Source organism: Hoplias malabaricus, chromosome 10 (assembly GCF_029633855.1).
Source record: "Hoplias malabaricus isolate fHopMal1 chromosome 10, fHopMal1.hap1, whole genome shotgun sequence".
In the NCBI taxonomy this organism is placed as follows: Eukaryota; Metazoa; Chordata; class Actinopteri; order Characiformes; family Erythrinidae; genus Hoplias; species Hoplias malabaricus.
Window position 1 is genome coordinate 8,218,637 of NC_089809.1, and position 25,997 is coordinate 8,244,633.

A 25,997-nucleotide genomic window follows, 5' to 3' on the forward strand; every position below is an offset into this window, starting at 1 on the left:
CTCAAAGCCATGTCCTCCACATGCTTTACATAGTAAACAATAAAATGTTGCATAGTGCTCTAGAAAAAAGTTAACAATGCTTGTGGCAAACCATAATGTTTTATGTTTCGGAACTGTGTAAACAGCTCAGGCAGAAACATGACATCACACACGGTGTTAGCTTATATCTGTAACATGATTAAAAATAAAATCATGCAATTCCCTCTGGATACGACCATCTGCCATAAGTGCAAATATTAATGTGTATTACTTTGTCCAAACTGCTGTATCTTTCTGACAAGTTACTCATGACTTTAGCAAGCTTATGCCAAACCAAATGTCAACTCCACACCACTACTTTCTCTCTGTTTCCCTCTCCTCTATCGTTCCCCCTTTCATCCCACGTCCTTGGCCGGGGCTTCACAACCCTTATTCAAACATGCGAAATAACGGGGGGGAGGAATGAAAGGAGAGAGAGAGGGTGCCATGGAGAACTGTAAACTGTCACCAGGGTGCGAGGATGTCACTTTTGCACACTTTCTCTGGCACTTTCACCCCGCTTTCTGTGCCGTCTCCTGAGAAAGGTCAACATTTGTCAGTGCTCATTGCGTTTATGCCAACTCTCAGACAAAGCCCCATTTATTTCACTGAATTTGATACCACAAAAACAAATCTAATGCAAATGGTGTCTAGGTCAAAGAAGAAACAAAAGTTACACATGTAAAACACAACGCTTCAGTTTCACTACAGTGGTAAACAAAGCTTCTAGAGAAGATTAAAATAAAAATTTGGTTAAGCTTTTTTGGCATAATATTAATTAGATTTTAAAATGCAAATTATTATTATTATTATTTTTTTATCGTTACACTTATATAGCGCCTTTCTAGATACCCAAGGACGCTTTACAATCTACACTGCTCAGAACGCAATGACTTTGAGTCGCCAATCCATCTACCAACATGTGTTTTTGGACTGTGAGAGGAAACCGGAGCACCCGGAGGAAACCCATGCGGACACAGGGAGAACACACCAACTCCTCACAGACAGTCACCCGGAGCAGGAATCAAACCCACAACCTCCAGGTCTCTGGAGGTGTGACTGTGACACTACCTGCTGCGCCACAGTGCTGCCAAGAAACAAACGGATAATCAAATTAAATAGTAAAGTCAGATATAGAAATAGGTATCTTTGTATTAGATTGCTAACATGTACAAGAGGTGTTTTTAAATGCCAGAAAAATTTTTGTTTTGAAACTCTCAGGCAGAAAAATTCAGTCATGTAGGTTTTTTTTTTTACATCATAAACCCAAGGGGGAAAATCCTGTCAATTACTGTGTGGGGTCTTCAAAAAATAGATGCATTTTAAACTATAAATACATGAATGAAGGCTTAAAGACGGTCATTGTTCATGAAAATTACATAAGCCTCTTAACTTTACTTGTGTTTCCTGTGGTTTAATCTTGTTTCAGCTGATGTACGTTATTTTTCTCATTGTTAATGGCTACAACACCTTCAGAAGCCTTTTATAGCAAATGACTGAAAGGTATGTAACAACAACAAGCAAATATGTGCTTCATGAAAAGTTACCAAAACGCATTTGATCTGTTAAAGAGAAAATAATGCTATACCAATACATGCTAACAATCAGTGGTACTTTTGATTCACTAGATCAGACACCTCGAAGGAATCGGTTCGCTGAAGTGAATCAAACTTCTCACTACTACGAGTCTTCGTCACAGACCGTCAAGCAACTCTCTGATTGGCGGAGAGCCTCGCTTTCGTCGCTGCTGCAGCCAATTAGCGCGGAGGAGAACGTGGACTGCGGATTACAAACACGGAACTAGAGAGGAGGACGTCAGCAGAGTTGCATTCGTGTTAAAAGTGTTTGTGTTGATGTTTAGTTTCTAGTAATAAACGTACACAATCCTTTATCGTTCTATGGATTTTCTGGAGGTTTTATCATGGGCGTGTATCGTGTTTACGGTCGGAATGTTCTCCACGGGACTGTAAGCCACTACCTGTTCACTTCAAGTCTTCATTACCGTAAACTGTAGCTACTTACTGTACTATTATTTTACAGGGGTTTAATACTGACCACGCGATATTACACAGCTTCTAATAAGACATATAAACCTGTGGCATGAGTCCTGCACTTACAGCCAGAAATGTCACCGTTCCTATTGTTTAAAGTAGAACTGGTTTGTCTTCATCAGTTTAAGTGACGTGTACAGTTTGTCAGGATGTTTTACCTTGGTAATGATACATAGACTAAAGTAGAGTCGATCTTAACCAACACAACTAGTAGTACAGGATGTTTCTAACGAGCAGGTGTATTCCATAAAGCAGGATTGCTTAGTTATCCATGTAACATAAGCCCAAAATTGAGGACTATCGAATAGGAATTTCCCTCACCTCTATTCCTGAAAGACAGGCTTAACTTTGGCTTGTGGAATACCTCCCTGGACACATGCCAATAAGTCAAAACGTAAATAAAGCATCTAACGGAAGCCTATACTTTGAGGAATATCCTTAAAAACTTACTCACTCGGGACTCATCTTCATGAACAATGTTGAATCCAGTCAGTGGTCGCTCAGATATAGAAAAATATTACAGAAATAATGCAAAAAGTGAAGACTGCACTGAGGTGGACACGGTCAGATTGGTGCCTTTTTTTCTTTTTTTTTTAAACTGCGCATGCTTAATTGCTGCTCCATTATGACGTACCTGGCCAGCGCTAAAAAATGAACCATTTAAAATATAAAATCTTAATATGAGACTTTTTTTTGTAAACACCCCTTAATCCTGAAAAATTGCTTTTTGATATGTGCTATTTCAAATAATAAATTAAGGCAGTGCAAAATGTAAATATATATCTGTAAATTATATGCTTAAGTTTAAAAGTATCTTTTAAGACCCCCTCAGTTAGCAACAAACATTCCTAAAATCTTATTTTGGTCAGCAAAACACACACACACACACACACACACACACTATCTTAAATAGTCAGCTCACATGACCCTAACTGCAATGCTAATTGGATTTATTCCTTAAGTTTATGGCATAAAATATCCTGCCTATCTGAATTAGCCCTTTTGCGAGTTTCAAAGCGGAAATTCTCAGCAGTGGCAATTACCTCTTATTTCACATATTGTCGCTGTCCAATTAAAAACATTTATCTCCCAAAAACGACATTTTACAGGAAAGGCATAGGACATTCTTAACTTAATGGAGGCAAATGTAAAAATATTTAATTCCAAGTAATTTTAGAGCATTTCTATTGGTCCATTCATTATGAAATTTGACAGCTGTTGTGTTCAAATGTTGAAACAATAAACTAAAAATTGACAAAAATGGAGATACGTGTTTTTAATTGCACAGGGAGGATATGTTATGTCTTCTAGCGTCTTAAAACCCTACATGGACATGGTCACAAAGGAAGAAAACTGGAGTGGGTCTTTAATTGGAAAGAGAAAAATGTCCATTATTGCATTAATTGAGGTTTAGGCACTAATCTTATGTTTACACACTTGACATTTGCAAAGTTAAGTGTATATTTATAGCTTTGAATTAATCCCTTTATCAATGTTAAGGTATTATAGGTATTATATACATATTATATACATATTTAAACTTTAAGTTTATTTAAGCAAAAAATAAAAATTATAAATGTGTAAGGTGTGAAAAGAGGCGAGAGGCTACTGGACCTCTTATTGGCTTTAATTAACATAACAACATGGGCTTTTGTGTGCCTCCCTAATGAAATACAAACTAATATTTATTTTTGCATATAGTCAGTGCCCTAAGAATTATATTTACTTAAGTTCAGTTAATTAGTTCAGCTATGTTAATTTTATGGCTGTATTACAACAGAATTCTTGTAAGGTCTGAAACTTAGTTTTAAATTAGTTTGTGTTTTACCATAAAAATGATTTCAGAAGCTTAAATAGGGTATGTATAGATAGTACAGTATTACATTGTCTAGAATTAGAAGTTGTTTGGTTTAAGTAGATATCTGACACTGAGTCACACACTAAACAGGGCTTAACACAGGGTCAATCACTTGATACGAGGATGTGTTTTACAAGGGCTCTCTGGCTAAAATGAGAAATGTAAGCATTGGTTCATCTGTTAAATGCCTAAAGTATTCCTACTCACCTCCAATAATAGTGCCTCAGCAATCCACCCAGGGGATTTTTTTTAGGTTTTTTTTTTTGTTTGTTTGTTTGTTTTGTTTGTTTGTCTTATTTACCCACTACCTGGCTAATACTGTATGAAGCCATATAGGTATTATTCATGGATACCACTTTACTACATTCAAACTACATTTTAAAGGGTTTTTAAATTTAGATCTTCAAGGGTTCAAATGTAATTAATTTGAATAAAAAAGCAGTAACACAAATAAAACGTAGCATGTTTTAGGCATTAGTGGCCTAATTGTTAACCATTACTAAACAAATTTTACACCAATCATAAACTTTCAAGACGGCATAGTGGCACAACAGGTAGTGTCTAAGTCACACAGCTTTAGGGTCCTGCGTGTGTAGGAGGTGAGGAGTTTGGTATGTTCTCTCTGTGTTCGCGTGGGTTTCCTCCAGGTGACTGTCTGTGAGGAGTGTGGTGTGTTCTCTCTGTGTCTGTGTGGGTTTCCTCCGGGTGACTGTCTGTAAGGAGTGTGGTGTGTTCTCCCTGTGTCCGCGTGGGTTTCCTCCAGGTGCTTTTAATCAATTGTTAATCCTAAATTTCTCTGGATTTATCATATATGTGTGTTTGTGTGGATAGTATTTAAATAAAACACAACAGTAATCAATGAATTCAGTGAAAGTCTATTAGGCCTAATGGCAGTTTTAGATCAGAAAATAAATTTAAATTAACCTTACTTACTTCTGATCCCCTGTCATTGTGAGTATAAGCCTTTCTGAAGACTCTTACAGTGTGTATATTGTCAGTGCAGATGTGAACTGAAATAATTTTTAGTGGTGTTTAATTTAACTTGGAAGATGCCTGCAGGCTCTCAGTTACTGAATGATAGATGTAAAGCCTGCTTTTTAAGAACTGCTCTTATGTAGGGTTTAGTTAAACCTCTCCAAGGGCTAATCTTCAAATGCCTTGGGTAATATATGATTTAAAATAATTACCCTTTGTAGTAGCTTCAGACATCTAGCCAAAAGAATTAAGTCAGCCTAAACCAAAATGTTCAGTAATTTATTTACTGTGTTTATCTTCATGTTACAGAACCGACCTGAAGAAAATGAGAGCTACTCAGAGTGCAGAGAGTGTTCAGTTCCTGCCCTTTCTTACCACATGCTTAAAGTAAGTGCTTCTGCAATGGTGTGTTGTTAACTTTTAATTTTTTTGGACCTAATTTAAAAGTGCAATCTATTCTTTGTCCAAAATTACTTAAAAAAAAAAAGTGTAAAATCTTTTTCTCTTAAAGGAACAAGCAGTCATTTTTACCAACAAAATGGAGCAAACAATATACAGGGTGGACCATTTATATGGATACACCTTAATAAAATGGGAATGGTTGGTGATATTAACTTCCTGTTTGTGGCACATTAGTATATGGCAGGGGTGGGCAATTATTTTTTCCATGGGGCCACATGAGAAACAGAAAATATTGTGGAGGGCCGGCCAAAAGGCTGATCTCAATTCTGCATAATATTAACTGTACTTCTTTGTAAAAAGCAGTAAATAGCATTGTTTTGACAAGCTGGTAAGAGTATATGTTATAATTAAGCAATGAAAACATGAGGTTGCCTTCCAAAAAATGTAATTTATTCAAGCGAATTTCACAAAACAGTGGGAAAGGCAATTAATCACTAAAACGGCATCATAAAAACACGCTAAACATGCAAATAAAAAAAAAAAAGAAGCTTGGTAAAAAAGCCTTGCTGCTTTTGCAGTTTAGCTAGCAAAGCTTCCGATGTCCGCGCCCTTTCAGCATCAGTCACGTTCTTGTATTTCTCCCCGTGTTTCGTCTCGTAATGCCGACTCAAATTGTAGTCCTTAAACATGGCGATCTGCTCCCCGCAAACTAAACACACGGCTTTACCTCTCACTTCAGTAAATAAATACTTAGCAGTCCAATTTTTGTTGAAAACCCTGCATTCGGCATCTACCTTCCTTTTTTGAGCATGAGCAGACATTTCTGAGGGCTAAAGTCGTCTTGTGACTTGCTAGTGACAACGATCAAATCACGCCCATGCCTCAATATACGTTTTGCGTCATCATGTACGTAAATAAAAAACAACTTCAAAATAAAAGCAATGCAGCTTCAGTCCATGCATCAGGTAAAATAAGAAAATATGTTTATTTTGTAATTTCCAATTAACGTTACACGGGCCGGTCAGAGTCAATCAAAGGGCCGTATGCGGCCCGGGGGCCGTACAATGCCCAGGTTTGGTATATGGGATGGGGGAAACTTTTCAAGATGGATGGAGACCATGGTGGCCAATTTGAAGTCGGCCATTTTGGATCCAATTTTTGTTTTTTCAGTGGGAAGAGGGTCATGTGACACATCAAACTTATTGGGAATTTCACAAAAATAACAATGGTGTGCTTGGTTTTAATGTAACTTTTTATTCTTTCATGAGTTATTTACAATTTTCTGACCACTTATAAAATGTGTTCAAAGTGCTGCCCATTGTGTTGTATTGTCAAAGCAACCCTCTTCCACCACTCCTCACACTCTGATAGCAACACAGAGGAGAAATGCTAGGACAGGCAATGGGCAGCACTTTGAACACATTTTATAAGTGGTCAGAAACTTGTAAATATCAAATGAAAGAATAAAGTTACTTTAAAACCAAGCACACCATTGTTTTTCTTGTGAAATTCCCAATGAGTTTGATGTGTCACATGACCCTCTTCCCATTGAAAAAAACAAAAGTTGGATCCAAAATGTCCAACTTCCAAATGGCCGCCATGGTCACCACCCACCTTGAAAAGTTTTCCCCCTCCCATAAACTAATGTGCCACAAATAGGAAGTTAATATCACCAACCATTCCCATTTTATTAAGGTGTATCCATATAAATGGCCCACCCTGTATATGAAATGTATCATCAAATACCTTCACACTACAATGGCATAGATTCACCAGTTCCCTGGATACATATAATGGAGAGGACCATTATATTTGTCCAAAGGTTTCTCTCTTATTTGGAGCTCATATACATCCACAATTTTCATAGGTATTCATCTGAGTGTAGATTTAGTCATCATCGTTTTATAATAATAAAACCATTCAGTGATATTTCATGACCTGTGTATTAGGCACAAATACATAAACACAAAGCTTATAGTAGGCCTGCAGTTCATTAAACTCTCATTACAAAAGTAAATGCATGGTTGAAGTTTTAGCGGGCACTGATCTACAAAGATGTGGAAAAATGTAATGCAGGTGAGTGCATTATGAAAATAGTTTAAATCTATTCGAGTTGTTTTGCTTGATCACCTTTATCCTGTGATAAAAGATTTCTATCCAGGGAGAGGTCTCTTCTAGAATGATGCCATCTACAGATCACAAGGGATCACTGAATGTTTGACCCCTGCTGTTCCAGTGCTCCAGTTCAAATGCTAAGAACTTTGAAGCTATTCATTTGCCTGTAACAGCCCAGCTCTTTATTTAGTAGTTTTTTTTATTTTATTTTCTCACTTGTCTGCACATGCATGCAAAGGTTTTATTAGTGTTGCCTCTTCAGTAATCTAGGTTGGCTGTACTACGGTCTTCTAAAACATGACGGGACAGTGATACTTGTTAATGCCATTGGAGCCTCCCTGCAGAGCCTGTACATCTTCACCTACTTAATTTATGCCATAAACAAGGTGAGTGAAGCTAACTAATTCTGGTTTAGATCTGAAGTTCTTGTGCACATAGGGTTTTAAACCATTTTGCTTATACACTAGCAGTGCTTTTCAAAAGTTCCATTCATTTTTCCTATTCAGAAATCAAGCTTCATTCCTAATACAGCAACAACCACAGCACAGTATTTACAGTAGTGTGGAATTTTTACAAATATCTAGTTTGTGCTTGTTGTCTGCATTTCACTGTGATTGACAAGTCACTTAGGCCAATCAGCACACTGCAAGATTTTCAACAGTTTATACCCTACTATGCTCCTTTGGAACAACAAGGAAGCAGGTACTAAAAAGATACCACCTACCAAATTTGCTTAATGTAAAAGCAGAAAAGCAAAGTAGAGTCAAGTCGAGTAGGTACTATGCAGTGGAAAAGTGCCATTAGATGTATGATTATCAACATAAGGCCAGGGACTCCAACATTTTTAACATCATTTTATACATATTGGATTATTTTTGTCATTAGATTATTACTGCATCCTCTGTGTCAGAATATTTTCAAAGAAAATAAATAAGAAAATTGAATATTTAAAATCAGTGGGCTGGGTGAAACTGATAATCCTGATTTTTCACAAGAACAAAATCGTTCTGTTTTTAGATATTGCCTTAACAATTATCAAAGAACAAGTCATTTCAATCATCTGCTTATAATTATCCATCCATCCATTATTCACCGCTTATCCGGGTCGCGGGGGAAGCAGTCGGAGCAAAGAAACCCAGACCTCCCTCTCCCCAGCCACCGACGCCAGCTCCTCCGGGGGTATACCGAGGCGTTCCCAGGCATAGTCTCTCCAGCGTGTTCTTGGTCTGCCCCGGGGCCTCCTCCCCATTGGACATGCCCGGAACACCTCTCCAGGAAGGCGTCCAGGAGGCATCCGAACCAGATGCCCGAACCACCTCAACTGACTCCTCTCGACGTGGAGGAGCAGCGGCTCCACTCCGAGTCTCTCCCGGATGTCCGAGCTCCTAACCCTGTCTCTAAGGGAGAGTCCAGACATCCTGCGGAGAAAACTCATTTCAGCCGCTTGTACCCGCGATCTCGTTCTTTCGGTCACTACCCAAAGCTCGTGACCATAGGTGAGGGTTGGGACGTAGATTGAACGGTAAATCGAGAGCTTTGCTTTTCTGCTCAGCTCTTTCTTCACCACAACGGACCGGTACAGAGCCCGCATTACTGCTGACGCTGCACCGATCCGCCTGTCAATCTCACGCTCTATCTTTCCCTCACTCGTGAACAAGACCCCGAGGTATTTAAACTCCTCCACTTGAGGCAGGATCTCACTTCCAACCTGGAGAGAGCATTCCACCCTTTTCCGACTGAGTACCATGGACTCGGACTTGGAGGTACTGATCCTCATCCCTACCGCTTCACACTCGGCTGCAAACTGGTCCAGCAAGAGCTGGAGGTCCCAGCTCGATGAAGCCAACAAGACCACATCATCTGCAAAAAGCAGACATGGGATCCTGAGACCACCAAACCGGACACCCTCTGCCACTTGGCTACGCCGAGAAATTCTGTCCATAAAAATTGTGAACAGAACCGGTGACAACGGGCAGCCCTGACGGAGTCCAACTCCGACTGGTTTCCCGTTGTCACCGGTTCTGTTCAGTACTTACTGCCAGCCATACGAACCAGACTCCTGCTCTGTTTGTACAGGGACTGAATAGCTCGTAACAAAGAGCCCAGTACCCCATACTCCCTGAGCACCCCACACAGAATACCCCGAGGGACACGGTCGAATGCCTTCTCCAGATCCACAAAACAAATGTAGACTGGTTGAGCAAACTCCCATGCACCCTCCAGGATCCTAACGAGGGTAAAGAGCTGGTCCTGTGTTCCACGACCGGGGCGGAATCCGCATTGTTCCTCCTGGATCCGAGGTTCAACTATCGGTCGGACTCTCTTCTCCAGTACCCCTGCATAGACCTTACCGGGGAGGCTGAGGAGTGTGATCCCCCTATAGTTGGAACACACCCTCCGATCCCCCTTTTTAAAAAGGGGAACCACCACCCCAGTCTGCCAGTCCAGAGGCACTGCCCCCAATGTCCACGCGATGTTGCAAAGACGTGTCAACCAGGACAGCCCCACAACATCCAGAGCCTTGAGGAACCCGGGGTGAACCTCATCCACCCCCGGGGCCCTACCGCCAAGGAGTTTCACTACCACCTTGGCCACTTCAGCCCCAGTGATAGACGAGCCCCCCCCGGGGTCCCCAAGCTCTGCTTCCTCTGCGGAAGACGTGCTGGTGGGATTGAGAAGATCCTCGAAGTATTCCTTCCACCGTCTGGTGACGTCCCCAGTCGAGGTCAACAGTTCCCCACCCGCACCATATACAGTGTTGGTGGAAAACTGCTTTCCCCTCCTGAGTCGCCTGACGGTTTGCCAGAAACTTCTCAGAGCCGACCGGAAGTCGTTTTCCATGTTCTCACCGAACTCCTCCCACACCCGAGTTTTTGCCTCAGCGACTGCCGAGGCCGCGAGCCGCTTGGCTCCTCGGTACCTGTCGGCTGCCTCCGGAGTCCCCTGAGCCAACCAGGCTCGATAGGACTCTTTCTTCAGCTTGACAACCCCCCTCACCCGGGGTGTCCACCACCGAGTGCGGGGATTGCCACCCCGACAGGCACCGACAACCTTGCAGCCACAGCTCCGTTCAGCCTCCTCAACAATGGAGGTCCGGAACATGGCCCACTCGGACTCAATGTCACCGGCCTCCCCCGGGATGCAGTCGAAGCTCTGCCGGATGTGGGAGTTGAAGATCTTTCTGACAGGTTCCTCTGCCAAACGTTCCCAGCAAACCCTCAGCACACATTTGGGCCTGCCAGGTCTGTCCGGCATCCTCCCCCGCCATCTGATCCAACACACCACAAGGTGGTGATCAGTTGACAGCTCAGCGCCTCTCTTCACCCGAGTGTCCAGAACATATGGTCGCAGGTCAGATGATACGACTATAAAATCGATCATCGAAATGCGGCCTAGGGTGTCCTGATGCCAGGTGTACTTGTGGACACCCTTATGTTCGAACATGGTGTTCGTAATGGACAAACTGTGACGAGCACAGAAATCCAATAACTGAACACCACTCGGGTTCAGATCAGCGGGGCCGTTCCTCCCAATCACGCCCCTCCAGGTCTCACTGTCATTACCCACGTGAGCGTTGAAGTCCCCCAGCAGAACAATGGAGTCCCCAGAATGAGTGTTCTCCAGCACTCCCTCTAGGGTCCCCAAGAAGGCATGGTACTCTGAACTGCTGTTCGGTGCATAAGCACAAACAACAGTCAGAGCCCTTTCCCCAACCCGAAGGCGCAGGGAAATTACCCTCTCGTCCACTGGGGTAAACCCCAACGTACAGGCGCCAAGCCGGGGGGCTATGAGTAAGCCCACACCTGCCTTACGCCTCTCACCCTGGGCAACTCCAGAGTGAAAGAGCATCCAGCCCCTCTCGAGGAGATTGGTTCCAGAGCCCATACTGTGTGTCGAGGTGAGCCCAACTATATCTAGTCGGTATCTCTCAACCTTGCGCACCAGCTCAGGCTCTTTTCCCACCAGAGAGGTTACGTTCCATGTTCCAAAAGCCAGTTTCAGTAACCGAGGATCGTAACGCCAGGGCCCCCGACCCCGACCACCACCCGATCCACAATGCACCAGACCCGGATTACTACCTCTCACACAGGTGGTGGGCCCATGGGAGAGTGGACCCATGTATCCCCTTCGGGCTAAGCCCGGCCAGACTCCATAGGTGAAAGTCCGGCCACCAGGCGCTCGCCAAGGAGCCCCTCCCCCAGGCCTGGCTCCAGGGTGAGGCCCCGGTAACCCTGCTCCGGGCAAGGGAGGCTGTGTCCTCGTTGTTATCTTTTTCATTCGTGTCTTTATGGATCACTCTTTGTCTGGCCCATCACCTAGGACCAATTTGCCTTGGGAGACCCTACCAGGGGCTATTGCCCCCGACAACATAGCTCCTAGGCTCACGCAGGCACGCAAACCCCTCCACCACGTTAAGGTGGTGATCCAAGGAGGAGCTTATAATTATTGTTTTCTTAAAAAAGAACCAAAATCCTTTCTATTATAACAGAAGATTTGCCACTTAAATTTAAGTCGTTTTGCGCGCAGGGAAACTGATCTAATATGTTTACGAAGCCAGTGCCTGTAAAGGAGAAAAAATACAAACTGTCTCAGTCCAGTATGCTAGGCTTTCTCTCTTTCTCTTTCTCTCTCTCTCTCTTTTTTTTCCTCTCTCTCTCTCTCTCTCTCTCTCTCTCTCTCTCTCTCAGTCCATGGATATTGGAGTATTTAAGACAATGGAGAGAACTCCAAATTTTGAAAAGCATGGACAGAGATGAGAATATTGCTCTATTCCTGTTCCATTCCTTGCTGTTTCTGATCACTTAAAGTAGAAATGTTTCCAAATTTGGAAGACGGTTAAGTGCATTGCCAAAAGTGCTACAAATCTAAACAACCCGAGTTAAAAATGAGTTTCTGTGGTAATTCAAAAAGTGAATAAAATCATATAGACAAGTTATACTTCAGCCACATACTAACAACAGTCATTTTGTCCCCATCAAACATACTGTTCCACCTTAAAAGACCTGGAGGTTCTAAATGTAAACGAACCAGAGAGAACGTGTGCGTTTCACCACAGTTGTAGACTTTCGCGTTAAGGTTTCAGCAAGAAAGAGCCATGTCGCCCCCTATGCATCCAGTTGTATACTGGAAAGGTTAAGTAGTTGAGTAAAGTATATTCATTTTCGTCTTCTACTTCCTAACCAATTAAACTGTGTTTTTGTGTGTGTGTCTCTGACCTTCCACAGAGGCGTGTGGCTATTCAGACACTGGTCATGGTGTGTGTGCTGTGTGTGGCCTGGGTTTATTTCAGTGTGATCCTTCCACACGGTGAATCTCAGCTTTCCCAGCTTGGCCTCTTCTGCAGTGTCTTCACCGTTAGCATGTACCTGTCACCACTCACTGACCTGGTAAACAAACACATCTACACAATATAGAAATACAACTGTTACAACACAGTAGCTCAGCACATTATGTACAAACAATGACATATATTCTCACTGGTACAAAGCACCAAAAGCTGCTCTGAGTGCCAACAGCAGCCTTTGCAGAGACTCTTCAGGCTGCTAAATGTAAGAGTGAGAGAACGAGTGAACGAGTTAATGAGTTAGTGAATCCACAGTGAGATAAAATACTGACTTCAGATAAACGCCAGTTCGCAAATAAATAACCTTAAAAATCCTAATATTTGTTTGTGGTATTGAAGTGAAGAAATGAGACTGATGTTGTATTACATCACTGTTATAAGACTGGTGTGAATATCAGTATTATCTGAAAGACTAAAACCTCCTTTAAAGCGTCTAGTTTTGAGTTTCTCTCTCCCTTCTTTTTCTCCCTCTTTCTATTTCCCTTGTCCCTTTCTATATTTTAGACCATCTTCCATTGTATGTTCTATAGTTTATTTCCTGCCTTTCTTTTGTTTCTTCCTGTTTTTCCCTGTTTCTCCATGTGTGAGTGTCTGAACCTTGGTGTGTGTGAGTGAGATACTTGAATATGCTGAATTCTTTTTATATTTTATGGTAATATCGTCTTCTGAATTAACTGGAATTAAACTGCTATGCTGTATTGCATTATTCTCTCTCTCTCTCTGTCTGTCACTCTCTCTCTCTTTCATAGGTGGAGATTGTTCGCACTCATTCAGTTGAACGTCTGTCCTTCTCTCTCACCGTCGCTACTTTTTTTACTTCAGCCTCATGGACACTTTATGGCCTTCAACTGCAAGATTATTATATAATGGTGAGGATGGGAAAACTTGAAGATATTATTAATACTAGGACTTCACACTGACTTATTTGTTTAAAGGGGAACCAATCAGTTTTTCTAAATGCCTGTGTAATTAAATATCCAAGGGTTTAAAAAGTCATTTAGAGTGGTTTGACTAGAGAAACTTAGTCAGAGTTGAGTCACAGTTGTTCACAGTAGTGGTGATAGGAACCAGGCATCTGAGTCCCTCACAGAAAACTATTACATGAAACTCATTTGAATTAATACAGGAACGTTAAACAATGCCCTTTAATCAAGTATTTTCGGGAGTTGAGTTTAAGCGAGTATTATAGCTGCTGTAACCCAATTGTTGCTCTGTGATTTAAACACTTTTCATCCAATCAGATTCTGTGAAACCAACTGTGACATAACATTGTTTACTGCAACATTACCACAACAAGGTCCTGAAACATGGTTAAGCATCGATAGCCAAATACTCCCCACAGAGCCTTTATGACTACACAGCTTGAGCTGGGTGGATATGTTTACGTGCAGCTTGACGATCCCTTAATAACTCAGAAACATTTGTAGGAACATCTCAATGAGGATATAGCAAACCAAATAAAATTACTGTGAGATTGAACAGAGTGGATCCTAGAAATAAATAGTTTAATAGCCTCTGAGTGCACTCTTATGCTCCTTGGCGTTATGGTATCAATGTATCTGTGTAGTTGTGGTCAAATTTAATTATGATATGCATGAAAATAGTGTATGTAATCAGATTATTGATAAAAGTGTACATATTAACATAAATCCAGATTGATACATTGGAAATGGGTGAAATTATTTGCCTGTTTTTATTTGAATTTCAGTTTTAAACATTGTTCATATATTCATTTATATATTATTCTGTCTCTTGTCTCAGGTGCCCAACACCCCAGGCATCATAACTAGCCTCATTCGCTTCTTCCTCTTCTGGAGATTTGGAGCTGTCAGTAAAGATAAACCATCCTATAAACTCCTCCAGATCTGAGCAGATTTGATTCCATTACCTAAGTGCCTTTCTCATGCTCCCAGGCCCAATTTAAATAATTTCTCCATTTTCTCAGTTTGGGATTTTACATCAGGACCTGTTTATTACCCAAACAGAACCTGGAGGAAGTGGGGTATACAGGGCCATACTGTGGACCGTTCTTTTGCTCTTTAGTCCAGCTGTTCCTGCCACTGGATTTTGACACATCCATTGGAAAATGCCAGCTTTCTCCCCGTTCTGTTTGTACACATGCAGCAGTTTGGGTGCCCTTATCAAAAGACTTATTACAGCCTATTTCAACTTTGGTCTCCCTTATCACATGGTGCTACCTACCTGCTTCCTCTGACCAGCACCTGCTTTCTCTGAGACATGTGATGCCAGCCACCACTTTTTGAAAAGCCACTAGGGCTGGACGATATGTCCGGAATTTATTTAAAGACATGTTTCTTAATTTCTGTCAATATAATTCCAATATCATTATGAACAATATAAAAGCCATGGTTACTGAAACAGTTTTATATTGTGATATATATTGATACTGAAGTATTGTCCAGCCCTTACATCAACCAAAACTCAACACCCTTGTAGGAAAACACTAACAGCCTATCTGTGTTAATGCATATTTGCGTCTAATGATTATTGCAAATAAAGGGGACAGAGGAAGGGCCATTCTACTCACCCAGAGAGAGTGAGGCCAATTATACGGCCTTGGACCATCAAAATATGTCGCTTTTCCATTACATGGGGCTGGCTCTAATCGACTCGACTCTACATGGGTCGGCTCGGCTTGCTTAAAGCCGGTCGCTTTTCCACTGGCAGGGCTCCCTGCGAAATGGACCCGGTGATATTGCAAAACCCCGTCTCTAACAGGAATCACTGGCTTTTCAAAAAGCACAACAACGGCAGCGGAAAAGTGAGGCAGTGTTTACTCATCGTGTATTCATGTGTTGTTTTTTTATTTTTGGACTGAACACTTGTTGCACGTTCGGCATTCACTGGAAATGTTCGTTGGCCACCGACCCAAGGAGCATTTAAACCTCTTCAAAACACCTTGAGGTACAGTTACGAGCTGCCGTTGTGAGTCTGATAAAAAATAAATGTGAAAGCTGCTGTACTTTAAGAGATTTTATAAGCGGTGGTTTGTGCTGGATTTGAACGAGCGCTGCATTTCGTGGTGATTGACCTGGCTCTGGCCAATCAGCGCTCTGCAGGGTTTACACCTCACCATTTAGTACCTGCTCGCCACGGATGGAACTCCGGGGGAGTAGGGACTGAAAACCTATCCGGTTCCAGGGACCATGTCCCAGATTTGGCCAGTGGAAAAGCAAAAGAGCCGTGCAGAGTTGAGCACAGTCGTGTAGGTTCTATGCAGTGGAAAAGCACCAATGGTCTGCCCACCTTTAGGTCCCATGATTTGATTTTGTAAGTGAAAAGTTGTAGACATTGTCTATGAAGACCACACATTAAAACACACAACTATGGTCCTTTGCTAAATTTATTTGAGACAAACATATTAAATATTGTCTAATAATGCCTTCGCATTCCACTTGGAATTTTAACAAAACGTAATTTGAAAAGAGGTAACCCAATGTGTGCATATTAATGTACATTTACAACAGAGTTCTATTCCAAACCGTCCAGAAAACATGCTACTTCTCTTAGCTCAGTACCTCCTTAATGAAGAAATAAAGGAAGAAAAGCTGGGACTTAAGCACAAAGCCAGCACTTTTGGCAGCAAGACCAGAGCTATTTGTTATGCAAACAGGTCATGCCTCATAGCTTTTCATTGCCACTTTAATCTTGCTATTTTAAAGGAACAATAGGTCATTTTAGAACCAAAAAGTAGCAAGTAATACCTAAGTATACATAAATAATAATATTCTTATTTATTTTCTATTTAAACTAAAATAAGATGAAGAATTTAATTGCTAAAAAAGTGGCAGCGTGTGTTTTAATTGCAGACTGTTTGATGTCAGTATGATGGCTTGGTCTTTATGTGAAAATGACTGATTGCTCCTTTAACCATTTAACTGCCTTACTGTGATGATCAGGTAGTGGATATTTAAGTAACTGACCCCCAGGTCTTATTCTGAATGTTTGTACTGCATAGTAATGTGTACAAATCTGATCTTGGACTTTTGGGCATAACCCACGATTCAGAGATGTAGTGTTTCTCCCTGCTCGTTTCTGACTCACCCCTGGACGTGACTTATCAAGTTTGTTTGGTTTGGGCTGGAGCAAACAGGGACACACCTAGTGGGGATGAAGTTCAGCTTATGTACTTATACCTGGCTTTGTTTAACAGTCTAACAGTTAAACAGCAGTTTTACAAAGCTACAGAGTGCAGTGTACAGTCCGGAGACCACCCTTCACTTTATTTCTTAAGTTAAAACAGCTGTACAAGGGGGAAAAGGCAAAAATGTATATTAATAAGGCAAGGCAAGGCAAGGCAAGTTTATTTATAGAGCACCTTTCATACAGAAGCAATTCAAAGTGCTTAATAATAACATTGCATCATGCACCATTTGCCCTTAATTTCAGAATCCATTCTTTTTCAAGAGACCTGCTCACTGTTTTTAATTTTTCACTTAAATCTGCAGGGGTAGTTTTCCCATTTCCAAAGTTAGCTCTTAGAAGTTGATTGCCAAGATGTTGCAACGACAATCGATGTTGAACCCCGGGTTCTGGGATAACTAGTCATTGTACTGCCAATGTTCTGATAGCACTATCCGCTCCAAATGTACTTCCTGAAGCTTGACAGCTATTTTTCTTTTCAAAGCGTAGATGAAATAGATGTCAACTGATGATCTTATATCGAGTCTCCTTAAAAACGAGCATGGACAGCACCCCCATGCGTTCCACTCCTTCTCCATATGTGAGTGAGTGAGTTACTAGACACTTTCATGAGGTGCTTTGCATCTAAAAAAAAACTGAATCAATTGTGGTCTCTGACTTTTATTATATGGTAGGTGCATGTAATAAAATTGCCAGTGTGCATAGACACAAGGAAAGTGTAGATAGATACAAAATGGTGATTCGTACAAAAGGGAATCCTTTGCCTCTAAGTCTTGGTACATACCTATAATTTTCAAACAAAGGCATTCAAAGGGTATGCAGTGTAATCAGCCAGAAACTGGACACTGCCATCTGTGTTGTTTTCCAAAGCAGGCCCATTCAATTCACTGACAAAATGCTGTTTGGACTGGACATTCTGGACAATCTATTCATCATTCCCATTTGTTTGGATGGGAAATGGCAAATTTGCACAGATGACAGTTCAATCAGAGCCCCTGGCTTAGTATCTCAACTTGGAAGTGTCCTCCCTTCCACCCACAGTCGAAGGCTCCATACGGCTTTTGTAAGCAACATTTGTAAAGGCACTTGTCTGTAAGGTGACAGAAGGGTTTCTTTGGATTGGAATTTTTTTTTTTGTTCCCTGAAGAACTATATTTGTAAATGAGATTTAAAGAACTTTGAAATAATGTAAAGGTTTAAGGTGAAATAATGTAAATTTAAGAACGTGTGATCCCTGGCAGAGGGGGAAAATGATAAGCACTCGTTTATCTTAATATATATTTATATGAAACTTTTCTTTTTAGTTACAGTATCTCAAAGTGCTTTACACAGGAATGTACAAAATGACTTTCCACCCACTGAGCATTTGCAGTAGCTGAGTGAGGTGGTTTGGCCAGGTTTTAAGGACTCAGCAGATCAGTAAAATTTTCTGAGGCTTTCAGTGTCGTAAGCATGACTTTGTAGTTAAAGCAGAATCTGATCAAATTGAATAAGACCAAAACGATGTGGTTTTTATTTTTTATTTATTTATTTATTTTCCCCCAAAACCTTTTTCACTCAAAAATTCCAGTGCCAAAAAAATTCCAAGTGCAGACATCCCGGAAGATCAATGGGACCTGCTCCTTATTGGGCCTACTTTTTTTGTAGCAAATTTCTCAAAACGAGGAATGAGCAGAATGAATTGACTCATGAGAATGAGAGGAAAGTACAGATGGAATCCTTTGCATATTCCTTCTGCCCATCTGGCAGAGTCCTGCAAGACCTGCAAAATCTGAGTCATTGTCGCGTCACTCCCTCTAAGGCCCATGTTTATTGGGACACATATAGAAAGCCAATATGGTGAAGCGGGATTGGTGTTCAACCAACATCTTGTTTGTCACAAAGTGCTTTGGCATAAGCTCCGTAGGAGTTGAAGGTTTTCATAAACAGATTCTGGACGTCATCACAAGCTTGTTTGAATGTGTTCTACGCGGAACTGTGCCCCTGCTGAAGAGTTCCAGCAAGGGAATCTGATGCGATACAAAACAAATCTCTGATTATTGAGATTTTCTATATTCTGAATGTAAATAATTGTGTTTACTAGTTTTCACGCTGTTATCTTTACTATTGGGGGAATGTTTTATCGTATGCAATTGGTGTTTTTAATACTGCATTTAATCTGAGGATTGAAGGGATGTTCTTTTTGAATCCTGACTGGAAACTCTTTGGAAAATAAATTTTTGAAAAAGTTTATATAACACAGTTTTGGTGTCTGATTTTTAAGGCGAGAATTAGAGGAGAGGCTCCCGGAGCTTAGTGTCTGAATGTGAGTGGATTTTCTGTCTCAGAGAGGATAATCTCTGGCTGAAAAGCGCAAGCAAACACAAAAGTATCGTCGCTTTTGCAGCTCATTAGATGGAATGTGGCTCATGAGGATAGGAATTTAATTACCGCCACTGTGTGAAATTACACTACAGCAGGTCTCCCTTACCACAGAGTTTCTCAATGTTTTTGAGTCACGAATCCATCCCTCTTGACACCCTCTGTACGGGCCTTGTCCCAACTGCCACATTTGCAGCCCTCATTTGTGCATGCCCACGAGCACTACAAGGCCACATTGTGCCCCATTTCTCATTGCTGCTTGCTCTTGAGGCCAGTCTGTGCATCTTTATTGTGGCCTATGGCAAGGACTGCATCGAAGAGTTTGTTCCAATTGCTCTCTAAACTATGGCACTCCTCAGAGTCTACGCTTTGGTGACATTAACAGCATGTAAATGTTAAAAGTGTGAATTTGGGACGGACATAGAAGTCTATACAGGCACAAAAACGCAACATAGTTATGTCCTTGGTTCTATCTTTTTTCAAGGAAGATTCAGTCCATTTTTTTGAGGATTAGCATTTTTCAGGAATGCTAATATTAACAGAATAGTAAAGGATTACTTGACATAAGTAAAGAAAACAACCATAGCCGACTAGCATTCAGTGGCAAAATTCTAATAGTGGTGTCTGTCTTTGGTAGCATACAATAAATATCCATTAATGACAGTGGCATGTAGGGTAGCAAATTTAAAAAGTGTTTAAATAATTCTAATCTGGTCATACCTAAAAATATGCTTAAGTCACAAGTAGGGCACAAAATGTATTGACTAGCGTATAAGCCACTGTGTAATATAATGTAGCATTAGCTTGTGGAACTGTTAGCATAGAGCATGATAGTTGTTTGCTTTATTCTCTTAAAAGACTTCACTAACTGGTGAAAGATAGTTTCAGTAACAGAAGCTCATTGGACTAATGTAGCATGTTGCTAGATATGTGTGCAGTGGGAACTGTGGATTAGTCTGTTCTCAGTGTCTCCTATGGAGTCTCGGAATCAGTTTCCTTCCCCCTGCTCAGGGAAAGATAGAGATGAAAGAGGAGAACAGTCATGGGAGCGATTGTTCATTGCTGTCTGGAGGAGAATTAAGGTAAAAGAGAAGGTGGGAGAGTCTATAAAGACAATGGAAGTACTTCTTGTTCTGGAGACAACTCACTGTAAAAGTCATATCTTCACAGGTGTAGGTTCTTTCATGTTTACTGACAAGATAAGAGATGTTATTCTAAGGTGGAGAGAGAATTTAGGCCTAAAGTCACATCCATTTTAACATATTCTGCCACTCGGTGACCATTTTATGAAAATTTTTTGTACTTTCACTTAGACGTTACTATAAGGTCTTCAACTTATTGCTGTGGCAGACCCAGAAGAAATAGTTGTAATTATATTCTATAAATATTTTACTTACCACTGTTTAAATTGAATGAAATTTCCTGGTCCCAAGTTACAAATATTTGCACTAAAGTACTACTATTCCACAGTGAAAGCACAGTATCTTCTAGATCAAAACAAGACTTTACCTTGCACAAATTTTTCATCTTTAAAAAAGTTGAAAGTATGCAGCAGACTTGAAGCATGAGGAAGCCAGAGTATAAACATTGGGAAAGATAATGGATGTACAGCTTGGAGACACTGAGACTAGACTACAGTATTTGTGTGTGTGTGTGTGTCTGTCTGTCTGTCTGTCTGTCTGCCTGCCTGCCGGAAAGATGTTAACTTTATTGCTTATGATTAGCATACAATAGTGCAAAATTAGTAATAACAATAATAATTTAAACACTTTAAATTATTTTAGAAGGTTTACAAAGCTGGAATTTGATTAAATTATTAAAAACCCAGAAAACGGGAACCATGCAAGACCTGCTAGACAACCAAACTTTCCCCTATCAGATACACAACACTTTCAAGGTAAATTCTCACTTATTTAACAAAAAATTGCACGGTCACATTCTAAGAGACATTTAGAGTAGTGTGCAAAAGTCAGCAGTGGTGGACAAAGTACAAAAACCATGTACTTGAGTGACAAGATATTTTACACAAGGTCAAATATTACTCCAGTAAAAGTCCTCATTGTAGATCTCCACTTGAGTAAAATTACAAAAGTATTTACTGTCAAACGTACTTAAGTATCGAATGTAAAAGTACCATGACGTATTATGGTTCAATTGTCCTATCATTTTTGTTACAAGACTCACGCTTAACACATTGTAGGTGAAAAGACTCTAGTGTCAATCTTGGTTCCTCAGTCTTTTAACAGAATGTTATTAATTAGATATGAATGGATAAACACAGCAGAAATGACCAAAGATTAAATAAAATGAATGAATGTTATATCCACTATTACACACACACAAGGCGCTGCCCCTCCAAACCAACAGAAGTCGCTGTGGCCTGAGTATTAAAGCCCAATTTATGCGTATGTGTTGAACCTATACCGTGAGCTGCGCGCTCAGACTATGACTATAACATGGTTTAAGTAACGGTTCTAAGAATGGAAAGTGATTACTTACAGTCTCAAATTCGCACAACAGTTGATAAACAAAGTTGGCTTCTGGTATTTGTTTTAGGCGGAGAAACATTTTCGCTTGTTTTAGCGCAGCAACTGTGTTCGTTCGTCTCCTAGCAACAGTGCCGCTGTGCGGAGCAGCGAGATATGTTCAGACATAAACCAAAATTAACGGTAGATTTTCATAATGTAGTGGAGTAAAAAGTACGATATTTGACTTTGAAATGTAGTGGAGTAAAATAAACGTCACCCCAAATAGAAATACTTCAGTAAAGTACAGATACACGAAAATAATAATAATGAAGTACAGTAACGAATTACATTTACTTCGTTACCGTCCACAACAGAAAACCACTGACGAACCTGTACTTTATTTTCACTCAAAACGGCCATTATGTACATTCAGTAATTAAATATCAATTTTTTTTACAGAAAACTTATAATTAGTGAGATATTATACATATTATACAAGCCTTAACCGCTACATATTGAATCTAGATGTTTTCCAAGATTTTCCACATTTTTTCCCCTTAGATTTGCTTTCAGCTTTTCAAAACCTTGAATTAAGAAAACTCCTATAAATTGAATGTATATTTTAGATTTCTTGAAAAATATATCTTAAATAATAAACCTGCCAACATGGCAAAAGTATAAATTTGACTTTATGTTAATATTATCTTAAGTAAGATGAATATTAACATACTGATTAAATGATGGGAAGAACAAAAATAGATGTACTCGGCTGGCTCATCACTATCACCACAGTAACACTGTGTGTGTGTGTGTGTGTGTGTGTGTGTGTGTGTGTGTGTGTGTGTGTGTGTGTGTGTGTGTGTTGGCCTAATCAGTGCAACAATGGGAGACTACTCAAAAACAGGATCCCTCTGTTTCCTGAGTTAGAGATGTGCATGTAACAGAGTGTTTCTCTTTCTCATTCCCACACCAATCTGTCCACAGTCATATTACACAGTCAAATGCAATTGATTGGCACCACTGGTCCAATCAGGGGGCACCAAAGGTTTCAAATGAACAAAATGTTTTGGGGTGTTTGCTCTTTTTAGCTGATTTTATCTGTGACACGTACACAGATAAAGATTGTGCTCTTTTTACTGAATGTTTCACTACTGATTTAAAGTTGTCAGTTTTTTTTCAGTAATATAGCACACATTACAGATTGATTTATAAATCAGTGCTATATTATATTAAGTGCTATATAATATTTAAATCCCAAGGAATCCTAGTCTATTGAGTGAATTAATTTACTATAGTGTCCAAAGAAAAGCATTTCTAATAGAATGGGCTATCACCATGCACCAATGACACGCATCAACTAGAGCTAGGCTTTCACTTCAACTTTTTAAGCCAGTGGGATAACCTGCATTATTGTACCTACCTTGTTTTTACAAAGAAATGTAGAATACACTATACACACACAGGCACACACACTCAGTGGGTGGTGTTAGCTGTTAGCATGTGTCTACAGGTAGATTTTGGCATTGCTTTCCTATTGGCTTTTAAGTGGGATTTGTGCATTGTCCCAGCTTTCATCATGTAGAAGCACGCTTCTGTTTGACTCCAGATTTTTGGCTGTTATTCATCACATTCATAAAGCATATGGAGCATTAAGGAGACTCATTTATTATGTTTGTTTGTTGGAGGTGCAAAGCCAAAGTCAAAAGTTTGTGTCATTGTATGTAAGCAGTTATTCTGCAAAGAAATGATCTCTTATTATGTGAAAACATCCGGTGTATCTCATTATGATCATGATATGATTATCCAAGCTACATGTTTCTGGATATTTGATCGGAACATTTAGGCCTTTTGGCATGGCACAGCTGTGTCTATTTAAGGACTAAACAATCAAGGTGGACCACTACAGAGCAAGTATGCTGGTGGTGGGTCAGTGTGTGTTGCTGGTGCACTGGTATGAGTGGATCAGACACAGCAGTGATGCTGGAGTTTTTAAACACTGTGTTCACTCTTTCCACTTTGTTAGACACATCTACTTCAATGGTCCACTTTGTAGATATAAAGGCACAGACTGTAGCTCATCTGTTGCTGCACAGTTTGTTGGTCACTTTATAGCCCTTTATCAGTGGACACAGGATGCCCCACATGTTTGAATAACCAATCCATCTGTAAACATGTGGTAAACATTTGGAATGTGGAAGGATACCTGAGTACCTTGAGGACACCCATGTAAACAAGGGGAAAACAAACTTCTCACTTAGTGAATGCAGATTATTGCTTTGGTGCTGACTCAACACAGAGCCTGCATTGTAGCCTGCACAAGTGCCCTATGCCTTTGTGAGTGAGATGTACATCAGACTATGGCCTAGGGTTCCCGTCTACATTGGTGTAGGTTTGTTGCAGAAGTATAAATTGGACTTCACGCGAAGCCACGGCTCCAAGACTGTGAAGCTGTGTGAGAGTAACACTACCTGTAGCGCCGCCATGACACCATTTTGGTATAATCACCTATTTGCTTGAAGGCTTGTATTGCTTGCACTGAAGGTTGAAGGCACTGTACTGTGCATGATCAAAAGTATGCAAACAGTTGGCCGTCACTCCTATACGAACTGGTGGGACGTACCACTCCAAAAGCTTTAAAGTGGAGCTGTTTGAATTATTTTATATTTCATAAAGGCCACCAATTCTAACTATTGCTCAAAAGTACAATGTAGTTACTGATTTCAGCTTCTTTAAAATGCATTTCTGATATATATTCAATGCTTGTATTAACTCCTTAGAAATTCATGGCCTAAAAGAATGGGGCACTCTAGAGCAAATGAACATGAGCTTAAGATCAGAGCTTCTGTTGACAAGAGCGGTGTATAAAATATTGTGAAATTTCAGGACCACAATTATTTGTTATATACTGATGCCTTTATTTTGATTTGATTCTAGAAACTCACAGGTGTTTTAAATAAAACCAACTACTAATTGCTTAGCAGTGCATTTGTAAAAAATAGCCCTGAGTGTGTTTGTCTGGAGTGGGGATGTGTTTACTCTCTTTTCTCTACGTCAAACGCACCTGCGATCTCCAGCTGTTGTTTTGGAGGGAGAAAAAGAGATAAGTAAAGGAATGTGCCTCCTCTTGTTTTCTCTCTTTTCCATCATCTGTAATTTAGTGTCTCTCCGTCTGATTCATGTTTTTCCCACTGTGCTTATCTCCACCTTCTTCCTTCTTATTGTTTACACCAGGGGTGCCCAAACTTTTTATTTATTTATTATTTTTTTAATCTTTGGGTGTTGGGTCAATGTTTTGTGGTGGGGTAGAGTGAGAAAAGAAAATATACTAAATTTCCAGTCAATTTTCTTACACTAATCCATTGATAAAACTTTAACAGTAGTAATGGTGCACTTTTTTAATGCCTTTAACATATTTTTGTAGTTTGGCTACATGACAGCTACTAATTCACGGTTTCTTTAAGAGGCTCAGAATGTAAAAGTGTGTGGATGTTTTGCTGAAGAGTTTATGTTGCAATGAAGACACAGGCTCCTTACGCTTTATTTACTTTTGTTTGTAATTAACACAGTCACAACACTGTGGGCTGGTTCTAATTCATATATGAAAAGTACATATGTAGCCATCAGAGCTAGCTTTATATGGTCACTGCTCAACAGGTTATTTTTACTACAGTTTATACAATGTCCAACATTTCTTACAGACATCCAACAATGTCTGTAAGAAAAATCCATACCACTTTAACCAAATTTTATATTTAAACATAGCACAAAATGTAAGGAAATTTGTGTTTGGTAGATTATTTATTTCTTGTAACAATGCTTCTTGGCAATAAATCTTATACTGTTGAAAAGCCTGTTCATTTCCCTTTTAAATGGTGTCACATTTGTAAGGAACATTTGTGTATTTGTGGGAGGAGCAGTAGAGCTGAGTATGTGGGTTGCACCCATGAAAAATCTGCCAAATCCTCTCTGTCAAAGTCAAACAGCTTATTCTACCATTGACTCGTTTGGTGTTTGGTGACTGGATGATGGAAGTTTGAAGAAACAAGACGTATGGGCAATTTAACAATTTATTCATTTAACAAACAGGAGCCTCGGTAGTGTGTGGAAGAACCATACACAGCCACAACAGCCTCCACCTCCTCCTCACGCTGGTCACCAGCCTGGTCACACACTGCTGTGGGATGGCATCCCAATCTTCAACCAGCATTTGTTGCAAGTTGCAAGCCACCGTGGTTGTGTTG

The 25,997-nt window shown here is 40.3% G+C and overlaps 1 protein-coding gene across 2 annotated transcripts; it reads left to right on the top strand.

The window, feature by feature from the left end:
• Positions 1–1,755: 1,755 nt before the first annotated feature.
• On the top strand, positions 1,756–19,122 carry slc50a1 (solute carrier family 50 member 1). 2 transcript variants are annotated; one of them, XM_066683794.1, is made up of 6 exons: positions 1,756–1,984; positions 5,212–5,289; positions 7,682–7,805; positions 12,645–12,806; positions 13,513–13,632; positions 14,525–19,122. In XM_066683794.1, the coding sequence occupies exons 1-6, from the start codon at positions 1,917–1,919 to the stop codon at positions 14,630–14,632; spliced, it is 660 nt and encodes a 219-aa protein (XP_066539891.1). In that variant the 5' UTR covers positions 1,756–1,916; the 3' UTR covers positions 14,633–19,122. The 2 variants fall into 2 exon arrangements, with proteins under 2 accessions (XP_066539891.1, XP_066539893.1); XM_066683796.1 differs by lacking the exon at positions 1,756–1,984 and adding an exon at positions 4,325–4,690.
• Positions 19,123–25,997: the final 6,875 nt, after the last annotated feature.